The sequence below is a fragment of the Cervus canadensis genome, chromosome 4 (genome assembly GCF_019320065.1).
Source record: "Cervus canadensis isolate Bull #8, Minnesota chromosome 4, ASM1932006v1, whole genome shotgun sequence".
In the NCBI taxonomy this organism is placed as follows: domain Eukaryota; kingdom Metazoa; phylum Chordata; class Mammalia; order Artiodactyla; family Cervidae; genus Cervus; species Cervus canadensis.
This window is the reverse complement of record NC_057389.1, coordinates 64,836,107-64,854,786: the sequence shown is the minus strand read 5'-3', so window position 1 is coordinate 64,854,786 and position 18,680 is coordinate 64,836,107. Positions and strand designations below refer to the sequence as shown.

The following is an 18,680-nucleotide window of genomic DNA, read 5'->3' as shown; positions in this document are numbered from 1 at the left end:
TTGGGATGACAGGGGGCAGGACCTGGGGCACGGGGTGAAAGTAGCCCGACCGGGGGAGGCATCCCGGACGGTCTGGGTGGAACAGGGGTATGGGGAGGTGGGGGCGCGGTTGGGGCTGCAGCCCCCCGCCCAGCCCCCGCGTGGCCGGGGCACGGCAGGAGGGGGCGCCCGCGGCCCTCCCGGCGTTCGGGCGGGACAAAGGCCGGAGCCCCGGCCCCTCCCCGGCGGGTGCGGTGGTGACGGCCCGCGCTCTTAGTGTCCGCGCGGCCGGGCCGGCGCCCGGGGCGACCCCGGCGCCCCGCCCGCCGCCGCCTGACTTCTCGGCGCCCGAGGTCGCGCGCGCTCAGGCGGGGGCGGCTGGGGATCTCCAAGCGCCGGCGCGCCCTCCTCCCGCCCGCCCCGCGTCCGCCCGCTCGGCGGCGGCGGAGGAGGCGGAGACGGCTGGCAGGCGGCGGCCAGGCGAGCGCGGCGGCCGGACCGGGGCCATGGCGGCCGCGCAGCGCCCGCTGCTGCCGCTGCTGCTGCTGCTGTTGCCGCTGCCGCCGCCGCCCTTCGCGCACGGCGAGGACGCCGCCCGCGCCAACTCGGACCGCTACGCCGTCTACTGGAACCGCAGCAACCCCAGGTGAGCGCGGCCGCGGGCGGGGACCGCGCGCTGGGAGACCCCGGACTCCCCCACCCCAGCCTGGCCTCCCACCCCCGGCTCGGGGCGCCCCTGCGCGCTGCCCCCAGGAGTGGGGGCGCCCGCTTCCCACGGGAGCCTCCAGGGAGTTCCGGCCACCGGAGTTTGGGGGACTCACTCCGCGTGCATCTCCCCCCGGGGCGCCCCTCCGCCTACAGGTTTGGGAGACTTGGCGCCCTGCATGCTTCGGAGCGCCGCCGGCCCAGAGTTTGGGGATCCCCTCTGGCACCCTCAGAAGCCGTTTGGCCCTGAGTTCCCTCCCCGGACATGGGGGGCCCAATGCTCAGGTCTCTCTGGGGACCTCCGTTAGCTTTAGAGTTGGTGGGAATGCCCAGGAATCTTGTCACTGAGCCGCGCCCAGAGGTGAGGGACTGAGGTGGGGGACCGTGGCCCCCCCGGGAAGGATTCCTCAGGCGCGTTCTGTCGGAGGCTCCCCAGATGAACTTGGGGAAGTTGGAATGTCCCTCCCCGTGGACCAGTGTCCACATTTGCTCCAGCGGGTCCCTGGTCCGGGCTCTCAAAGAGACGGAGAGACTGAGGTACGGAGGAGGCTCGGGGTCTGTCCCCAGAGTCCTGATCAGGCTGTGTCCTCCGCGGTCCTCCTTCCACTGACTGGGAAACTGAGGCGCAGAGGGGCCAAGCAGCTGGCTCAAGGTCACGGTGAGGGGAGCAGAGCTGGGGCTAGGACCCAGGTGGCCTTGTGCCCAACCTGCCACACCCGGCCCAGGTGCCCCGCCCGCCTGCCTGCAGACCTCCTCTAGGTCGGGTACTGAGTACGGTCTGGGGGCAGCGGGAGCCCCTGCTACTCAAGCGAGAAAAGTTTGCTGGGGACTGACCACATCCTGGTCAGCAGTGGAAACCTCGGACCTTCTGGGGTCTGGGAGGTGGGAGTGGACTGGGGGTCCCTTGGGAGATGGGATCTAGGGTCCTACAGCTCCCGGTCCGCCCCACCGTCAGGGTCATGGTCATATCCAGGCCAGCTGGGCTGCACGTGGGGGCAGGGGCACTGGCCTCCCCACCCCCTGATCCTCTGCTTCCAGTCACTTTCTTTCGGTTTTCAAGCGCCAGAACTGCCTGGTTTCCAAGCCAGCGGTCCCCCGCCATCCCCTCGCCGTCCCCTGCTGTCCTCGGTCCTCCTGCCGAAAGTTGCATTAAGGACCGTCTTTGAGGCCAGCCCTGGGACCAGGGCAGCCTGTGTCCCAGGTCGGGGCAGGTAGCCCACCCAGACACCCCCCCCCCCCGCCATTTGCCTGCCTGTGGGGTTGGCCTCAGGACTGAGGGCAGAGACCCGGGGCCAAGGAGGGATGGCTGGGCTGCTGTGGAGCGGGTTCCCTGCGCCGCCCGCCCCACTGGTCACATGTGGGTTTGATTACGGTTCTTCCCTGCGGCCAAGCAGGGAGCCCAGCGGGCAGCGCTTCCCCTGCCCAAGTTTTTGGTTTCAGCCTCGGAATCCTGTCCCAGCGTCCCAGCGTGGCCTGTCCTTTGTTCTAGCAAACGCCAGACCCACCAGGAGCTTCCAACAGGGACGGAAGGGGGTTGCGGGGAAGGGGGTTGCGGGGGCCAGCCGCTGCCCCACCTGCCACAGGGCTGCAGGCGGGATGCTGGCTGGGAAGGAGGCAGCCCCCGGGGCCGGCTCTGTCCAGCCGCTCAGCCGCCTCCTGTTGCTGACCCGACAGCTCTCTCTGACCAGCCGCCCGAAGGGACAGCCTCACTGTCCAGGCACAGACCCTGGCGGTCAGGGCTGGCCTCTCCTCTGCCTCATCCTGCTTGGGGCGTCCTGGGTGGGAGGTGACCTCCCCCACTTCCTGCAGCGGGGCCTGCGGTCCCAGGGAGCCCTTCGCCTGGGAAGCCTGGTTGGGTCAAGAATCAGGGCTCTGTTCACCACTACGGTTGGGGGTCTCTGCTAAAGGGTGGCCCCCTTGGAAGGCTGGGTATCTTGGGGTGTCTGGAGCGGAATCTGTGTCCAGTGACTGGGTGAGTGCCGGGCAGAGGAGGAGGGTGCTGCCCAGCCTCAGGCTCTGAGGGCACCCGGAATGGACATTTCCTGAGGGTGCCCAGTTGCGGGCACAGCTGCCAGGGTGCAGGGAGAGGTTTGAAGTCGGCGGGTGGGCCTGATGTGGGAGGCAGTGCCTTGGGCAGAGACAAGAGACAGGCCTGTGCAGGGACAGGCGAGAATGGGGTCGAAACAGGGAGACTGGTGGCGGCGGCCGGCAGAGGAGCCAGGAGATGCAGGGACAGGCCGTGCAGAGAGAGAGGGGGGCGCACACAAAAGGCACCGTGTGTTGGGAAGGGGACCGAGCCAGGGCTGGGCCGCCTTGGGTGGGGTACCGTCAGGCAGCAGAGGAGCCACGGGGATACATGTGGGCTGGTGGAGGACCACCAGGCCCAGGCAGGGCTGCAGTGAGGCCGGCCACCCTCGCCTGGCTGGCCTGTACCTGCACCGAGGTAATGAGTGTGTGGCTGAGTGTGTGGCTGTGCTCCCCCAATTGTGTCCTCCTGCTGTGCCGTGGATTTCCTGTGCACACGAGGCTGGCCGACGCTGCCAGGGAGCCCCACACCCACCTCCATCGCCGCTGAAGGGTGGAGATTGGGTCCAGCCACGGACCCCTACAGTCTCGCCGGCCAGCTGTTCAGCCGTCTATCCGTCCGGTCCCCGCCTGAGCTGGGCACTGTGGGTCTGGCTGCCGGGCATCTCTGGGCCTGTCTGTGGCTGTATTGGACTGGGCTGGGCATCCTGGTGGGCTGCTTCTGGGGCTGTGGGGGCGCAGGGACACCTCGGGGGCTCGCTGGGCTGCAGGGCATGTCCGCCCCATAGCTGCGTGTTCTTTCCCATGCGGTTCAGGGGTCCCGGGGCCCGGGAGGTGCATAGCTGAGTGTGTAGAGCACACACACTGCTCCCCGCCACTGCCACACAGACACTCAAGTGCCTACATGTGTTTGGCAGCCCTGGCCCTGTGTGTCTGCACACGTTTCCGCATGTGTGTGCCTGGAGAACACGCGTGTGCAGGGTGCATGCGTGTTTGCAGCAGTGTGTCTGGGTGTGGGATGTGCGTGTGTATCTGTGCATGCAGATCAACACCTGGGGAGAAGGTGTGTCTGTATGTGGGGTGCACGCGTGTCTTTGGAACGTCTTCATGGCGTGCACGCATGTCTGTATGTACGGCCTGGCTCTGGGGGCCCTGGTGGGGGTGCTGACAGCCTACACCAGAGGGGGGTGGTCACAGCTTGCCTTCCACACCTACCTGACCGCTCCTCCACCCCCTCCTCCAGCCCAGGTGGGTCCCTGCTCGAGGTACGTGTCCGGGTCCTGCGGGCTGGGCTCCTTGCTGCCCATGGTGCAGAGGGGCCATCAAGGTTCAGAGCTGGCACTGGCAGGGACCCTCCTGTCCCTGAGTCCCCCACTTGGTTGGAAGTCTGCAGCCTGGGTGGACCCAGTGGTGCAGACCCTGAGTGGGGCCCTGATTGCCCTTGGGTGTGGGCAGCGGCCATGTTCCCATCTCAAATGACCAAGGGGAAGATGGCGACTAGGACTGCGTCCTCCCTGTGGGGGTGTCGGGCACCCCTGGTGCCTGCCAGCCATGCCCAGGCCTCCAGGGAACCGGCTTTGAAGGGGGCGATGCCATATTTTGCCGCATGAGGCTTTTTTGTTTTGTTTGAAAGAAGCTCATCCACCCGACTTAAGGGGGACTTGGAGAGTGAGGACCCATGGACCTGGGAGTCTTGGGGTCCGAGGGCGTGGTCTGGGGGGCCATGGAGGGCTGGAGCTCGGACTTGGGGATCTGGGAAGCCCTTGGGCTAGTGGCTTGGCTGCTCAGAGCCCCTGTGTCGTGTTTCCTCTGTGAAGTAGGGCAGCGGGCTGTGCCCCTCTGCGGATGGCAGCAGGGCGGGCACGGTGTGGACGCCCGAGGCATGGGTGTGACCCCAAGGGACCAGAGGACCCCGACGGGGAGGGGAAGCGGAGGCCATTCCTGCTTGCAGGCAAGCAGGGAGGCTCCAGACCAGCCTGCAGTGCTTCTGCAGCAGCAGCAAGGTTCAGGTGGTTGTGCTGGGGGCGCCGCAGTGCTGGGGTGGGGGCCAGTTCTGAGGTGCCCCACCTGCTGGCAGCCTGGGCTCTGAGGCTGGGATCCACAGGGTCCCTTTCCCCAGCCTTGGTCCCTCCCCACAGTGGACAACTGCTTCCCACCCCCACCCTGGGCAGCTCAGCATACAGAGGAGGAAATTGAGGCAGCAGCCGAGCTGAGGACTGGGGAAAGGGGAGGGACTGGCCTCTAGCCTGCCTGGGAGCTGGGCCCGGGGAAGGGGCAGCCATCTCTGACCTCAGGGGCCTTCAGCAAATGTCCCCTGTGGGTCATGCGTCCCTTGAGGCCGCAGGTGCAGAGGCGGCCGACCTTGGGATGCGCAGGTGTGTGAACGGGGGGTCTGGGAGGCAGGGTTCCTGCAGGTTCGATGGCTCATTCTGCAGCCCCTGAGCTAAGCCCAACGCAGGGTCCTGCCTTGGCAGCAGGTTCCCTCCCCTCACCAAAGCACCCAGCACGGACCAGCCTTGCCCCCCACCCCCCTGGCGTTGCCTTGGGGAAATTGTCTGTGGGGGACAGTTCCAAAAGGAGGGCTCGACTGTGTCCCCTGCGCAGTGGGCCAGGTAAGGAAGGGCACAGCCACCTTTGTGCTGCCCCATTGCGGACACACAGCTGAGAGCTTGGAGCACACAATCCAGACTCCGAGCTCTGAGGGCTGGCCCTGGTGGGGGCTCACCCTCATACCCACTCCCATGCGGGGTCTCGACTTCGAGGGGCTCTGTTTGCCGCCCTGGCCACGTTTCCCCTCGCCCCCCTACCCCAGCCATGCACCCCCTCATCTCGCCTGTCCATTTCATGGGTTGGGCTCCCCATTATGCCCCCGTTTCATGGACCCAGGGAAAGTGATTTACCCATGGCCAGGAGGAAGTTATGTCCAGTGGGGGGACCCCCTCTGAGAGGCATGCAGGTCTGGGGCTGGCTGAGGAGTGCAGGGACACCATACATGCTGTGGGGGCTGAGGAGGGTGGGGTGACCTGGGCAGGCATGCCCCGTGGACTGGGCACCCGGGCCTCCTCCTGCCTGAGACCAAGGCCCGGGGTGGGTGTGGGCTGATCCTGCGGCCCTTCCTTCACCTTCCCCACCTACCCTGCCTCATTTGTTTCACCTCCTGCTTCCATGGTGGGGCCTGTGCCTCAGTTTACCCTGCACCCACAAGGCCATAATCGTCCTTTCTGAGCTGATGCTGCACTATCGTGAGGCCATGATATTCTTTTCTTTTCCTTTAAAGCCTTTTCTTATATATTTATTGGGCTGTGCCAGGTCTTGGTTGCAGCACGCGGGATCTTCGAGCTTCTTTGTGGCACGTGGGATTTAGTTCCCTGACCAGGGATGGAACCCATGCCCCCTGCATTGGGAGCATGGAGTCTTAGCCACTGGATCCCCAGGGAAGTCCTGAGGCCCTAATTTTCAGTGAGGTCCCAGCCTTGGCCTTTGGGGGCCCTGCTGTCCATTCGGGCAGGCCTGGGTGTCTCTTTGCTGGGGTCTTCATTGGCATCTCTGAGCCCTTTAGTAGGAGCTGTGAAATGGCTCAGACCAGGGAGACAAGAGACAGAGAGTCGGAGAGTGAAGGGGACAGACTCCCCCGCCTGCCTGCCCCTGCCTCAGTTTCCAGGTTGGGAAGGCAGCCCAGCACCCCACTCCCATTTTGGGTGAGACTCCTAATTAGTTTCTGTGCTGTTAGCATCTAATGACTTGACTGTCGCCTGACTGGAGCTAATTAGCTGCAGGCCGGGTGGTTGCCAGAGGAAGGGGTGGTGGGTGGGGTTGGAGTGGCTGCCTGAAGGGTGGACATTGGCAGGGGGCGGGCAGGGTGAACCACTGGGGGTGAAGGTGTAGAGGTTGGGGGCGGGGAGGTCTGAAGCCTCGGGGAGCCCTGTGTCTGGGAACCATCCCAAGTCAGTCATTAACCCCTTAGTGAGAATTTCGATCTGTATCTACTGCTCCCAGGGATCATTTGCACATCAGGCCTCCGCACTGGTGGAGGAAATGAAGGCTTTGTTTTGCTCTCACCGGGCTCGGCTTGGGGTGGGGTCCATCTCCCCTGCATCAATGCCACCCTGAGCAGGGGCGAGGCACCAGCTTGGAACTGGGAATGCTAATGCAAGGCTGTGGCTATTTTAGAGCAGGGAAAGGAGAAAAATGTCCATTTCGGCTCCTAGAGTTCAGGTGTGGGGGGTGAGTGGGGGGACCTCTCCTGGGATCCACCTACCTGGGGTCCCGGTTTTCCCACCTTGAGGCAGCTTTCTGCTCCCATGACTCTAGCACCTCAAAGACCTCGAGCGTTTGGCCTTTGACCGACTAACAAACATGTATCGAGCACCACTGTATATTGGGCTCATGCTGGCCACCAAGCAAGGTACAGAGAAGGAAGCTGACCCCCGGAAGGCAGACAGTGGACTGTGTAATGGTATGAATACGATGATGTCCAAAAGAGATGAGTTGGGGAAAGTAGGGAAAGGCTTGTCAGGCCGAGGGAACAGTGTGTACAAAGGCCCTGGGACAGGAATAGGAGCAGCCCTGAGGCTGGCATGGCTGGAAGGGAGTGAGCTGGGGAAATCAGGGGGTGATGAGGTTGAGGGCGGGGGCCATATGAGGCCCCATGAGCCTGAGAGGACTGTGGATTTTGTTCTGAGTGATGGGGAGCTGATAGAAGGCTTTGAGCCAGTGGGTGGCGAGGTCTGATGGACATTGAGGAAAGTGAGTCCTGGATTTAGGGGGGCTCAAGTGGGACCTGGGTGTCCAGCCTCTGACCCAGCAGAGCAGCTTTGGTCGCTGATATTCTAATGAAGGTGAGCTGGGGGGACCTGATGGTGCTGGTGTCAAGAAGGGAGAAAGGGGAGACAGTGCAGCCTACCTTTTCTCCAGAAGTGCCCTGCGTGGAGTCACATTCTCTTTCAGACTGAATGTACATCCCTGGCATCAAGCCAGGGACGAGAGGAAAAACTGAGGCCCAGAGGGCAGGACCAGGACTCCCCCACCTCTGCCTATGGCTCCCCGTCACAGCCTCCCCTGCAGGACCTGCTGGGGTGAGGGTGGGCCCCTGGGCGGCTGCTGGGCTGTGGCTGTCATCGATCAGTTGATCAATTGGGCTTTCAATGGGGCCGGGAAGGAGTGAAAATGACTTTTCAAAAAGCCTGGAGCAGCTTCAGCATCGATCGTGCCCAAGGGGCCGGAGGACGTGGCCGGTCAATGAGACGCCTGTGCCCGGCCAGCCGCGGAGCAGCCCATGGGATGGGCAGGCTCCCAGCCCCACTCAGGGCCGCCCTGCATCTATGGGGTGCCTGCTGCGAGCACAGCTGAAGTTCTTCCATCCGCCTCAGGGACCATCTCCATGACAGAGTTGGAAACTGAGTCTTTGAGAAGGCAAGACCCAGCTGGGCTCCATCCTGGGTTGAAACCAGATGAGGTTCCTCGGCCCCCAACGGACGTGCACTGCCAGACACATTTATTCTGCAATGGTCTTCCCACCTCTGCGGGAGGGAGTGGGTGCCGTATTCCTGGGTGAACCCAGTGCAGCAGGGAAGGGCTGGGAGTGAATCCACTCCCCCTACTCCCCGACCTGAAATTCTCCGAACCTTGACTTCAGCCACAGACTTGAAATCATCATCTGGGGTCCCTCCTGACGGGTGGAGAAACTGAGGCACCATGGGCCAGTCCCCTGCCTGCCTCCTTCCCAGTTCGAGGGTCCCGGGAGCCCTCACCCCCATCTGACACTGTCTTGGGGTGGCGGGGGGCCAGCCAATGCCATCTGATCAGCCGCCCCGTCAGGTGCTGGCTGTGCCAGTTAGTGTTCCTGGTATGGGGGCTGCCTTGCTCCCTTCCACGGTCCGGGGTGGCTGGCACATGGGCACAGAGGCAGCAGCGGGGTCGGGGTCCCAGTGACCTTGCCCTCCCTCCCTGCCGCCGCCCCTCACCAGACCTCAGTTTCCCTGCTGGTGTGGGGAGGGAGGAGGTGGGGGAGCCTGCCCCCAAACCTCGGCTGCCAGGCCTTTTATGTGCTAATAAGCCCCTCTTGGGAGGCCCCCTTGTCCCCCCTCGGTCCAGGCCGCATTTACATGACAGGGGCCCGGGGGACTGCGTCAGGGAGATCTAAGGGCTCCTGGCGCTATAGCCGGAGGCATTGATGGAAGGGTAGCTCCCTGTCCCTTGCTCAGCTGACCTCCATCCTTGCCTGATGAGGCTGGGTCAAAGGGGCCCCCAGGGAAAGGGGTACAGGCTCTGCGACAGCTGAGGAGACCTCCAGGGCCAAGGCTGGGAGGCAGAGCTGGTGGGCCAAGGTGTCAGGGGTGGGGAATCAGGGAGTTGTGGGGTAGCTGCCAGATTTTGGAGGCTCTGGAGGGAGGACGAAGAATGTCACTCAGGGTGGAAGGGGTGGGGCTGAGGGGGGTCAAACCCAGGGCACCCCTGAGTTGGACTGAGGGATGAGGGTGTCTGAGCATCTGGGGGGGTGTCAAGCCCCACCCCCTCTGGGGATACAGGAGAGGGGCCAAGCTTGCCTCAGAGAGGTAGGGATCACTGACCTGTGTCCCAGATTCCCTGGGTCTTCTTGGCAGGCAGATCTGCAGAAGGAAAACAGGAGGCTGTCTCTGGGGATGGCATGGAGGGCTGCCTGGAGGAGGGGGCATTGAAGTCAAGCAGTTAAAGTTTTTGGAGTGGGACTTCCTGGTGGGGGGATATCTTGTGCCAGGCCTGTTGTGGCTGAAGGCCCCAGATGTGGATTCTGCAGGGAATTGGGGGTCTGGGGGGCTGTGAGTCACAGGGTGCCTGCTTGCATGCATGTGGTTACCCAGAATGCCTGGGGGCAGGCCCTCTTCCCTGGGACAAACCTCACCGTGGGCCTGGGGTTCAGGGCTAGCCTGGGTCTCCAGGCACCTGCTCTGGCCTTGGTGTGGCAGGGTTGTTGTGCCAGGCAGGAGACCATGGGCTCAGACCCTGGCACCTGACTGTGGGCAAGGCCCCTCCCACAACCCCTCGCCCTTCCCCCATCTCCTACCTACCCTTTACCCTGCGCTGACCCATCCCCCACACACCCTCCCAGGGCTCCCCATCCCCCTGTGCTGACTAGTGACCCCTCCCCATTTACCCTTTCGCTGACTCTCCGCTTGTCTGCTGCACTGACCCGTCAACTCCACACCCTCCCGGGACTCCCCATCCCCAGGCCCCACCCCTTCCCTGCGCTGACCAATGACCTCTCCCCATTTACCCCATCCGTTAGTTTTACCTTTTCTCCTGCACTAACCCGTCACCCTACTCCCGGCCCCTGCCCCGCATCCCTGAGCCCCCCTCCCACGCGCTGACCGCCGGCCCTGCCTCCAGGTTCCACGCGGGCGCGGCAGACGACGGCGGCGGCTACACCGTGGAGGTGAGCATCAACGACTACCTGGACATTTACTGCCCGCACTACGGGGCGCCGCTGCCGCCGGCCGAGCGCATGGAGCACTATGTGCTGTACATGGTCAATGGCGAAGGCCACGCCTCCTGCGACCACAGGCAGCGCGGCTTCAAGCGCTGGGAGTGCAACCGGCCCGCGGCGCCCGGGGGCCCGCTCAAGTTCTCCGAGAAGTTCCAACTCTTCACGCCCTTCTCTCTGGGCTTCGAGTTCCGCCCAGGCCACGAGTACTACTACATCTGTGAGTGGGGGCGGGCTCCTCCCCTCCCCTCCCCCTCCCCCTCCCCTCCCCCTCCCCTACCTTTCCCCTCTCCCTCCCCTCCCCCTCTCCCTCCCCTCCCCCTCCCCTCCCCCTCCCCTTTCCCTGTTCCCTCCTCCGCCGCCGGGGCCTCTTGTCTCCGAGCTAGCTCCTTCGTCCTGCAGGTCAGCCTCTGGGCCGCTGAGCCAGTGGCCCCACGGTCAATTCGTCTTACCCTGAGACCAGGGGGGCCCACCCCATGTTGCACTGAGGCCAGAAACTAGGCCTGCCTAGTCTGGTCGGGGAGGAGTGATGGAGGACACACCGTGCCTACCCCCCATCTCTCCCCCTCGCACCCGGAGCGCCCAGATTCCCAGAGGAGTGTGGGGGCATTTCAAGGTCGGAGGCAGCCTTGGTCCAGGTCCACTGGGCATTCATGCCTGTGCTGTAGGCCCGGGGCGGGCGGGTAAACTGTCCCCGCCTCTGCTGGGCATTAGGGGCTCCTGAGGGGCACCTTCTTCCTCCTCCCCACTAAATGCCAAGGGCAGGACCTGGCGTGGCGGAATGTGCCCAGGGTTCAGGTTCTCACCAGCCAGGCCTCAGCAGCCTGTGGTCTCTGAGAACCTGAGAACAGGAGGGTTCCGCCATAGCCCCTGCCAAGATGGGGTCCCAGGAAGCCCACCCGGGCCCAAGGCGCTGACTCTGTAGGGTTGTGTGGTCCCATTTCTCAGCGTCCTGGAGGCTGATGGGGAGCAGGTGGGGAGGGACCCAACGCCTCACCACCCTGGTTCCCGCTGAGTCAAATTAAACTCTACGAGGCTCCATTTCCTCCTTCCTCTGCTCTATTTGGATTTTTTCCTCTTAATTCAGGGAAGAGGGTGGGGGAGGGGAAGAAGGTGTTTAAATTAAGTCCCTGTAATGTAAGAAAAATTACATTTTTCTTTCCGAGATGGGAGTTTCATAAAGATAATTATTGTAATTATTCGTCCTATCTCTGTGACGAATGTTATTTTTATTACGTGCTTTTTATCTTCATCTCCCAGCACAAGGGACTTCTGGGGGGCAGGCAGAGGTGATGGCCACAAAGAGGACTGGCCAAGAACACAGGCGGGCACAGACCCGGCCGTAGCCATGTGGGTGCCCGTGCCTGTTCACCTGTGTGAACCCCACCACCCACGGGGCCTCGGGCCTCCCTCCCTGTCCCCATCCTGGCCCCCAAGCCCCTCTCTCCTGACTCTTGGCCAGTGCTCTTGGACCTCCCCTGTCCCCCATGTGGACCAAGAAGCAGGGAGCCCTGTGGTGGAGTTTCAGGTGTGAGGACTCAATGCACTTCAACCTCACGTGACCCCAGGCCTTGTGGGCCACTGTCCAAGGGAGGCCAGATGCTGCTTCCTTCCCAGGCCTAATGGGCTCAGGCAGTCACCCAGTTGGGGCTTCCCTGGTGACACAGTGATGATAAATCTGACTGCCAATACAGGAGATGCACGAGATGTGGGTTTGATCCCTGAGTCTGGAAGGTCCCCTGGAAGAGGGCATGACAACCCACTCCAGTATTCCTGCCTGGAGAATCCCATGGACAGAGGAGCCTGGTGGGCTATAGTCCATGGGATCACAAAGAGTGGGACATGACTGAGTGTGCATGCACACCAAAGCACCTACCTTGGGCCACATGAGGCCTAGGTAGGGGGTGACTTGCCAACATCGCAGATCCCTGAGAGCAGGGATTTGATCTCAGGTCAATCATTTGTGGGTTTTTTTGCTATTTGATTTTGTTTTGTTTTGGTTTTGGCTGCACTGTGTGGCATGTGGGATCTTGTTCTCTGATGAAGGATTGAACCCCTGGAGCGCCAGAGAATTCCCTATATTTTCTTATTGAAAACACACATTTTTGTTCATCACCTTTGAACCTTGCCCTGTGTTGCCCTGGGGTAAGATGGAGTCAGACATAGACACCCCACCCCCATCTCTGGGGTTAGGATTCAGTGAAGTGAGGGGCAAGGGGAGCATGCAAGAGGACTTCTGGGAACTCATGGGCATTATGTCTGGGCCTTTGATGTATGATGAGGAGTTTTATGTGTGGATTCCCCTACCTGGGGTCAGGCTTGGGTCACAGGCATGGGGAAGGAGATGCAGTCCCACGAGGTCCTCTGCCCTACTAATCCCCAACCCCTCTCTTCCAGCTGCCACACCGCCCAATGCTGTGGACCGACCCTGCCTGAGACTGAAGGTTTATGTGAGGCCAACCAGTAAGTGCTTGGGGGTCAATGGCATCCTCAACTCACAGAACCCACTGAGTGGTCAGTGGAGTCAGGATGGAGGTGGTGGCAGCATACCCTTGGGAGTCCCACAACCTCTCCAATGGCTGGGACAGGCCCTGCAAATAGGGCCATGTCAGAACTTCAAGAATGAAGTTTTGGGGCTTCCCTGGTGGTCTAGTGGTTAAGAATCCTCCTGCCAGTGCAGAGGGCGTGGGTTCAATCCCTAGTCTGGGATGATCCCACATGCTGCAGAGCAACTAAGCCTATGCACCACAACCATTGAAGCCTATGTCCCTAGAGCCCGAGCTCGGCAGCAAGGAGCCAAAAGGAGAAGCCCACACACCACAATGAAGAATAGCCCCCGTCTGCTGCAACTAGAGAAAGCCTGTGTGCAGCAATGAAGACCCAGTGCAACCAAAACCAAATAAATTTAAGAAAGAATGAAGGTTGAAGTCTGCAGCTGGGCCTCCCTGAGGCTGAAGCCCTCTTTACCCAAAGTGGGCTTCAGGAAAGTTCTCTAGAATACCCATGTTCTGAGCTCTTGAAACATTGTGATACTCAGAGGGAAGGGGGGTTCCCATGGCCTCACCACTTCACCCGGCTCCAGGCACATTTATTGGGCTCCTGCTGGTTGCCACACTCTGTATTGATTGGAGGCATTGTCCCAGAGGAACAGGGACATGGAGCCCTTAGAGCAGGGTCATGATTTCAGGTCAATCATCTGGTGACACTGTTTTTTTATTTTTGCTGTTTGATTTTATTTTGTTTTTGGCTGCACTGTGCACCATGTGCAATCTCAGTTCCCCAATCAAGGATCAAACCCGTGCCCTCTGCAGTGAAAACCTGGAGGCCTAACTACTGCACTGTCAGGGAAGTCCTGAAACTGAGATGTATAACAACATTGGGTCTTGATGAGGTCTGGGAAGCAGGGTGGGGGTGGGTGGGCCTGCCACTGACTACCCTGTCTCTTTGTCCCCCCACAGATGAGACCCTGTATGAGGCCCCTGAGCCCATCTTCACCAGCAATAACTCCTGCAGTGGCCTGGGCAGCTGCCAGCTCTTCCTCAGCACTGTCCCCGTGCTGTGGACCCTCTTGGGCTCCTAGCCTGCCACAGGACATCAGCTCCACCTTGACGGCCCGCCTCTGAGACCAAATAGAGACGCCGCTCCTCCTACCACTGGTGCTGCTCTGGCAGGCGGGACTGTCCACACGTCCCAGGCTGGCTGGGGCAGGGGCAGCCGAGGCCCCCCCCAACCCGCGCCTGAGAGGCTGGTTGTCCGCCCAGCTCATGGCCACGCTGTCTTGTCTGGAGGCCCTGGTGAACCCGGGGACCTCTTGGCAATGTTGGATTTTTGTTTTGTTTTGTTTTTAGTGTATTTTTCATGGTTGGATCAGAAAGACTTGAGTTTCTAATTTAATTTATTCCTTGCTGTCGCCTGTGACTTTGGGAAGGAAACAGAATGGATGGATGGGGCAGGGGTTCCCGGCCCACTGGGAGAAGGGGAACCAGGGACCCCTGACCTGGTCATTCCATCTGTTGGTCCTGGCTGGAGGTGACCATGGAGTGGACCCCCAGGTCCCCTGGGATAGGCTGGCCTGAGGCAGAAGGGGCAGGCGGGTAGTGAGTTCCCCTGACTCTGGTCCACGGGCCCTCAGACCCCTGTCAACCCAGCTCTCCCCTCCTCCCTCCCGGTCATTGTCTCCCAGAGCAGAAACCACGGGGTTTCACTGGAGGTCGCCATGGAGCCCTGGTCCTGGGAATCATAGCATCCTAGTATCTTAGTGATGTCTTAGGCCCCCTCGTTCCCCCAGCCTCGCACAATCACCCCAGAGGCAGAGAAGACGTTACATTTCTGTAAATAGAGCCAGCAAGTATATACTGTGATTTATTTTTACTGTACTCCTGAGGATGGACTGGAATGTTTTTTTTTTTTTTCTCACCCCTTCATGTGGGGGGTAGGGTATTTTATTTTGGCGGGGGGGTGGGGTAGACTTTTTAGCGTAGAAGCCGCACTTCGCAATAAGCTCCTTTGTCTGTCAGACCCCCTTCCCTCTCCTCTATGACTAATGTTTGTAAGAAAAAAGGAAAACAGAACAAAACAAAACTGGGGGGAGGGGGGCGTTGAACATCACCACCCAAAAGAAACCCCCTCCGGAAGACACTTTAATGAAGTAAACAGCTCATTTATACAGATTTCATATTTCTACCCGCCTTTCCTGATCTGTGTTTTATATATATTATATATAAATATATATGGTGCGCAGCCGCTGGGAGCCGGCTCAGGCACGCCAGCGGTGGGGGGGCTTTTGTAGGGGTCGTGGGCGGGCGGCCTTGCCACGCCTGGAGCTGGCGACGGGGCCTCCCCCACTCCGTCACAATCAACTTTGGATTCTGTATTTTTTTATAATAAAATGAGCGTAAGCATCCAGGGTGTGTATTTATATTTGGGGCCTGCCAGTCCTTGTTGGAGGGGTGCTTTGAGCTCATAATTTGGGATCGGGTCTGGGATCTTCTGGGGAGCAGTGTCTGCAGACCATAGGGCTGATGGCAAATAGGGCTGATGCTTCTGGGCATGTGTCGTTTGGGTGCAGGGCCCTGGCATGAGCATTTGTGGGGTTCTGTGCCTTTTTTCACCTCCCTGGGAAATGGAAACAAGCCCCTTCTCCCTGGGGCAGCTATGGGGAGGCCAGGAAGTGGTGGGGCTGCCTTTGAGTACACAGCAGGGGCTTATTAAGTGTCCACCACCCAATGCACCTGAGCAGGTTGGAATCCTCAGACCCCAGGGCCAGTCGTTTCCCGTACCCCTCATTCATGCTGGGGGGCGGTCCCCAGGTTCTATGACAGGTCTCTTAGGATCCTACCAAGTTCTATGTGTGGTGGTCCACTGCCTAAGACTCTGAGCTCTCAATGTAGGGGGCTCAGGTTTGATCCTCATCAGGGTACCAGATCTGACATGCCACAGCTAAAGATCTTGAGTGCCACAGTGAAGACTGAAGATCTCTCATGCCACAGCTAAGACCTGGTGCAGCCAAATAATAAAACAATGGGGAAAAAAAAGTTCCATGTTATCTTGGTGCCAAGCTCTGCCAAAGTGTGACTCAGTGTCCCCAGTAACTCCAGGCCAGCGTGGAGGTTTGTCTGTCTGCTCGAATCCCCTCCCAGCTTCCAAATGGCATGTATCAGAGGGTTCTGGAGTCCCAGGGGCCTTCGCCCCAGCCTGGCCCAGGAGAGGCACAGAGTGGGGCTGAGGAAGGGGGCCTCGGGGCTGCTCCTCGCCTTAGTGCCACCCGAGGGGACTGTAGCATCCCCGGCACAATTAGTGGAGAGGGAAGGCTCTCGGCTAATTAATTCGGCCGTGCTGGGTCCGGCGACGGGGGCTGCCTCTTAATGAGGCCAGCAAGCGACACAAAGACCCCTGTGTGTGCCCCACCCGCCCTGCCCAGCATCAGGGGACGCAGGGTGGCCACTGTGCAGAGTGCCACGGAGGGAGAGCCAAGGGACCCCTGCACTCCGAGGCTTCCTTTGCCCACCCTTCCCGAGACCCCTCACCCAAACACCCCAGCTCGACCACAGGGCTGGAAGAAACTGGCGAAAGGGTTAAACACGAGGATTGTGGGGCAGAATCATAGCAGCTCATTTTGATTTTGTTACTAAAAAATTTATTGAGATATAATTCTCATACCACACAAGCCATCTGTTTCAAGTGCAATTCTACAATTTCTATTCATTTACAGGGTTGAGCAACCATCACTACTGATTCCAGAACAATCCATCACCCCCAAAATAACCCCACTCCTGCCCCAGCCCCTGACAACCAGGAACCCATTCTCTGTGTCTGTGGATTGGCCTGGATGTTTCCCATCAGTGGAATCACACCCTGTGTGTCCTTTTGTGTTTGCTTCTGTCCCTGAGCATAGTGTTCTCAGGGACCATCCACATGGTAGCAAGTGTCAGGGCTTCTCTCCTTTTCAGGGCTGAGTAATATTCCAATATGTGGAAGGGTGACATTCTGTCCATCCACCAGCTTACAGACATTTGGGTTGTTTGCTTTTAGCTATTATGAGGATTTTGTTACTTTTGAGACAAAGTTTTAACACAAAAGGTGACCTGGGATGGGTAAGTACAAAGAGCTCTGTTCACACATTGGGGTCTTTGCACGTGTTCCCCCAGCAAACCACACCTGGCTCTCTCCCCAACCCCCTTTAAATATGTCCCATGTCCCCTCTCGACCTCCCTGGTCAAACAGCCTTCACCCCACACCCCCCTGCTGTTAAATCTCTGATAGTTTTACTTGTCCATCCATCTTCTCTATGGGCTGAGAGTCCCCAGAGGGGAGGAGGACTGGTCCACAGTTGTGTGTCCCCTGGGACTTGTCATCTGCCACGGGCACAGACACTCATACACACATATGCAGAGAAACTACACAGCCTTGCCCACCTGTATGCCCCCTGTATGGACAGGTGCTTGCATTTGGGACCTAGGTCTCTCAGGAACCACGCCGTCCATCACTGGCCACTGGTAATGGCCTTTAAAGCCCACACTAAGGTGCAGGGTGGCCCCCACTCCTGGGGCTGCACTGGACACAGCAGGTACCCCAGGCGGCCATGGGTATGTGGGTCCTGTGTGTACCTGGAGGTTCCCCATGGAAAGAGGGTTGGGAGGCGGGGTGGGAGAACCCTGAGGTTCCCCTCACATCATGACTGTCACTCTTGGGTGGAGCTGGGCTTCCTGGTCAGGTACCTCTTTGATCTGTAGACATCTTGGTTTGGGGGGTCAATGCCCACAGTCACAGGAAGGCACTGCAGCCCCTCCTCTCTGGGTTGCTGTGTCCCCATCTAGTCTGAGAAGAAGCCCCAGGCCATGCCTTGGGCCCCCAACTCTGGGACCATGACGGAAGGGGCTCACACATTGCCCTCCGGACTGATGGGGACCACCCTGGCTTTCAGGGGGTCTGATCAAGTCCTTTGACCACAGCCACGCAGTGGGTCAGATCGGAGGAAAGGCCTCTGTTCCAGAGGCCCTGGGCTCACTTTCCCTCTCCAGGTGCCTCCACCCCCTCCTCCCTCCTGACACCTGCTCCCTCAGGGACCCTCCGACATGCTGTCCCGCATCAGTGTCAGCATCCTCAGTGAGCGTTCAGTGAGCGCCTCCTGTGTGCCTCAGTCTGTGGGGTCAGGGCGAGGATGCTGAGTCCTGCCCCGATGGCCCCTGGACCCCATATTTGGGGGCATATGGGTCATGGGAGGAGGCCACAGTGATGGGCACCCTGGACCTGGTTGCAGGTGGCCATGCACAGACAAATAAAAAGTGAGTTCACAATCTGGGAGCCCCCAGGGAGCCATAAATCACCACAAGATGACATACAAGCTGGAAATTAAGAGGCTACAGCTGGGCTAGTGAGGCCGGTGAGGCTGAGACGGGCAGTTGTGGTAGGCGGGAGCCAGGAGACCCTCCCACACTCAATTTCCCATCCCGGCTTGCTGGTGATGGCCCTTATTGGACCTATACTGGAGATGATCACTAGGGCTGGGGCAAGGCAGTTGGAGAGGGGAGGGAGGGGCTCAAATGTGGGGCTCAGGGCAGGTGCAGGACAGGGACAGATTGCTGGAGATTCAGGCACTTCTTTGTGTGGTCTTGTGGGAGGCTGGGAGGGAGGGGGCAGGGGCACAGAGATGGCTGGCGGGGGTGTGCACAGGAGGCTCTGGGGCAGGACTGGAGGCCAGGCAGGAGGAGTGAACTCTGGGTGGGGTCTGCTGAGCCTGAGGCCTCAGCTTCCCCCAGGGAGGTGTTCAGGAGGCCACTGACCCTCCCTGTCTCCTCCCTGCACTGTCGCCTGCCGCAGGAGAACTGCACCCCAGCCATCCTCTCCTCGCTCTCGGGAGCCAGCTGGGAACCTCGGGGTGGAGGTTGGGAGGTTGGGGGCCAGACCCCTTCCTCTGAGGCCAGAAAGATAGACTCTCCCAGGGGGCTGCCTGCCCGACAGCCCTGACTTGCCCCATTGATCCCTAAACAGAGACTGAGGCCCAGAGACGACC

At 60.4% G+C, this 18,680-nt stretch overlaps 1 protein-coding gene across 1 annotated transcript; it reads left to right on the top strand.

The window, feature by feature from the left end:
• Positions 1-204: 204 nt before the first annotated feature.
• EFNA2 (ephrin A2) lies at positions 205-15,071 on the top strand. The gene is made up of 4 exons (XM_043465609.1): positions 205-625; positions 10,075-10,388; positions 12,566-12,631; positions 13,627-15,071. Exons 1-4 carry the CDS (start codon positions 486-488, stop codon positions 13,746-13,748), a joined length of 642 nt encoding a protein of 213 aa, XP_043321544.1. The 5' UTR covers positions 205-485; the 3' UTR covers positions 13,749-15,071.
• The last annotated feature ends 3,609 nt before the right edge of the window (positions 15,072-18,680 follow it).

Coding starts and splice junctions, on each gene's coding strand:
- EFNA2 (XM_043465609.1), top strand. CDS start 486: ATGGCGGCCGCGCAGCGCCCGCTGCTGCCGCTGCTGCTGCTGCTGTTG. Junction 626..10,074: donor TGGAACCGCAGCAACCCCAG/GTGAGCGCGGCC, acceptor CCCTGCCTCCAG/GTTCCACGCGGGCGCGGCAG. Junction 12,632..13,626: donor GGTTTATGTGAGGCCAACCA/GTAAGTGCTTGG, acceptor GTCCCCCCACAG/ATGAGACCCTGTATGAGGCC.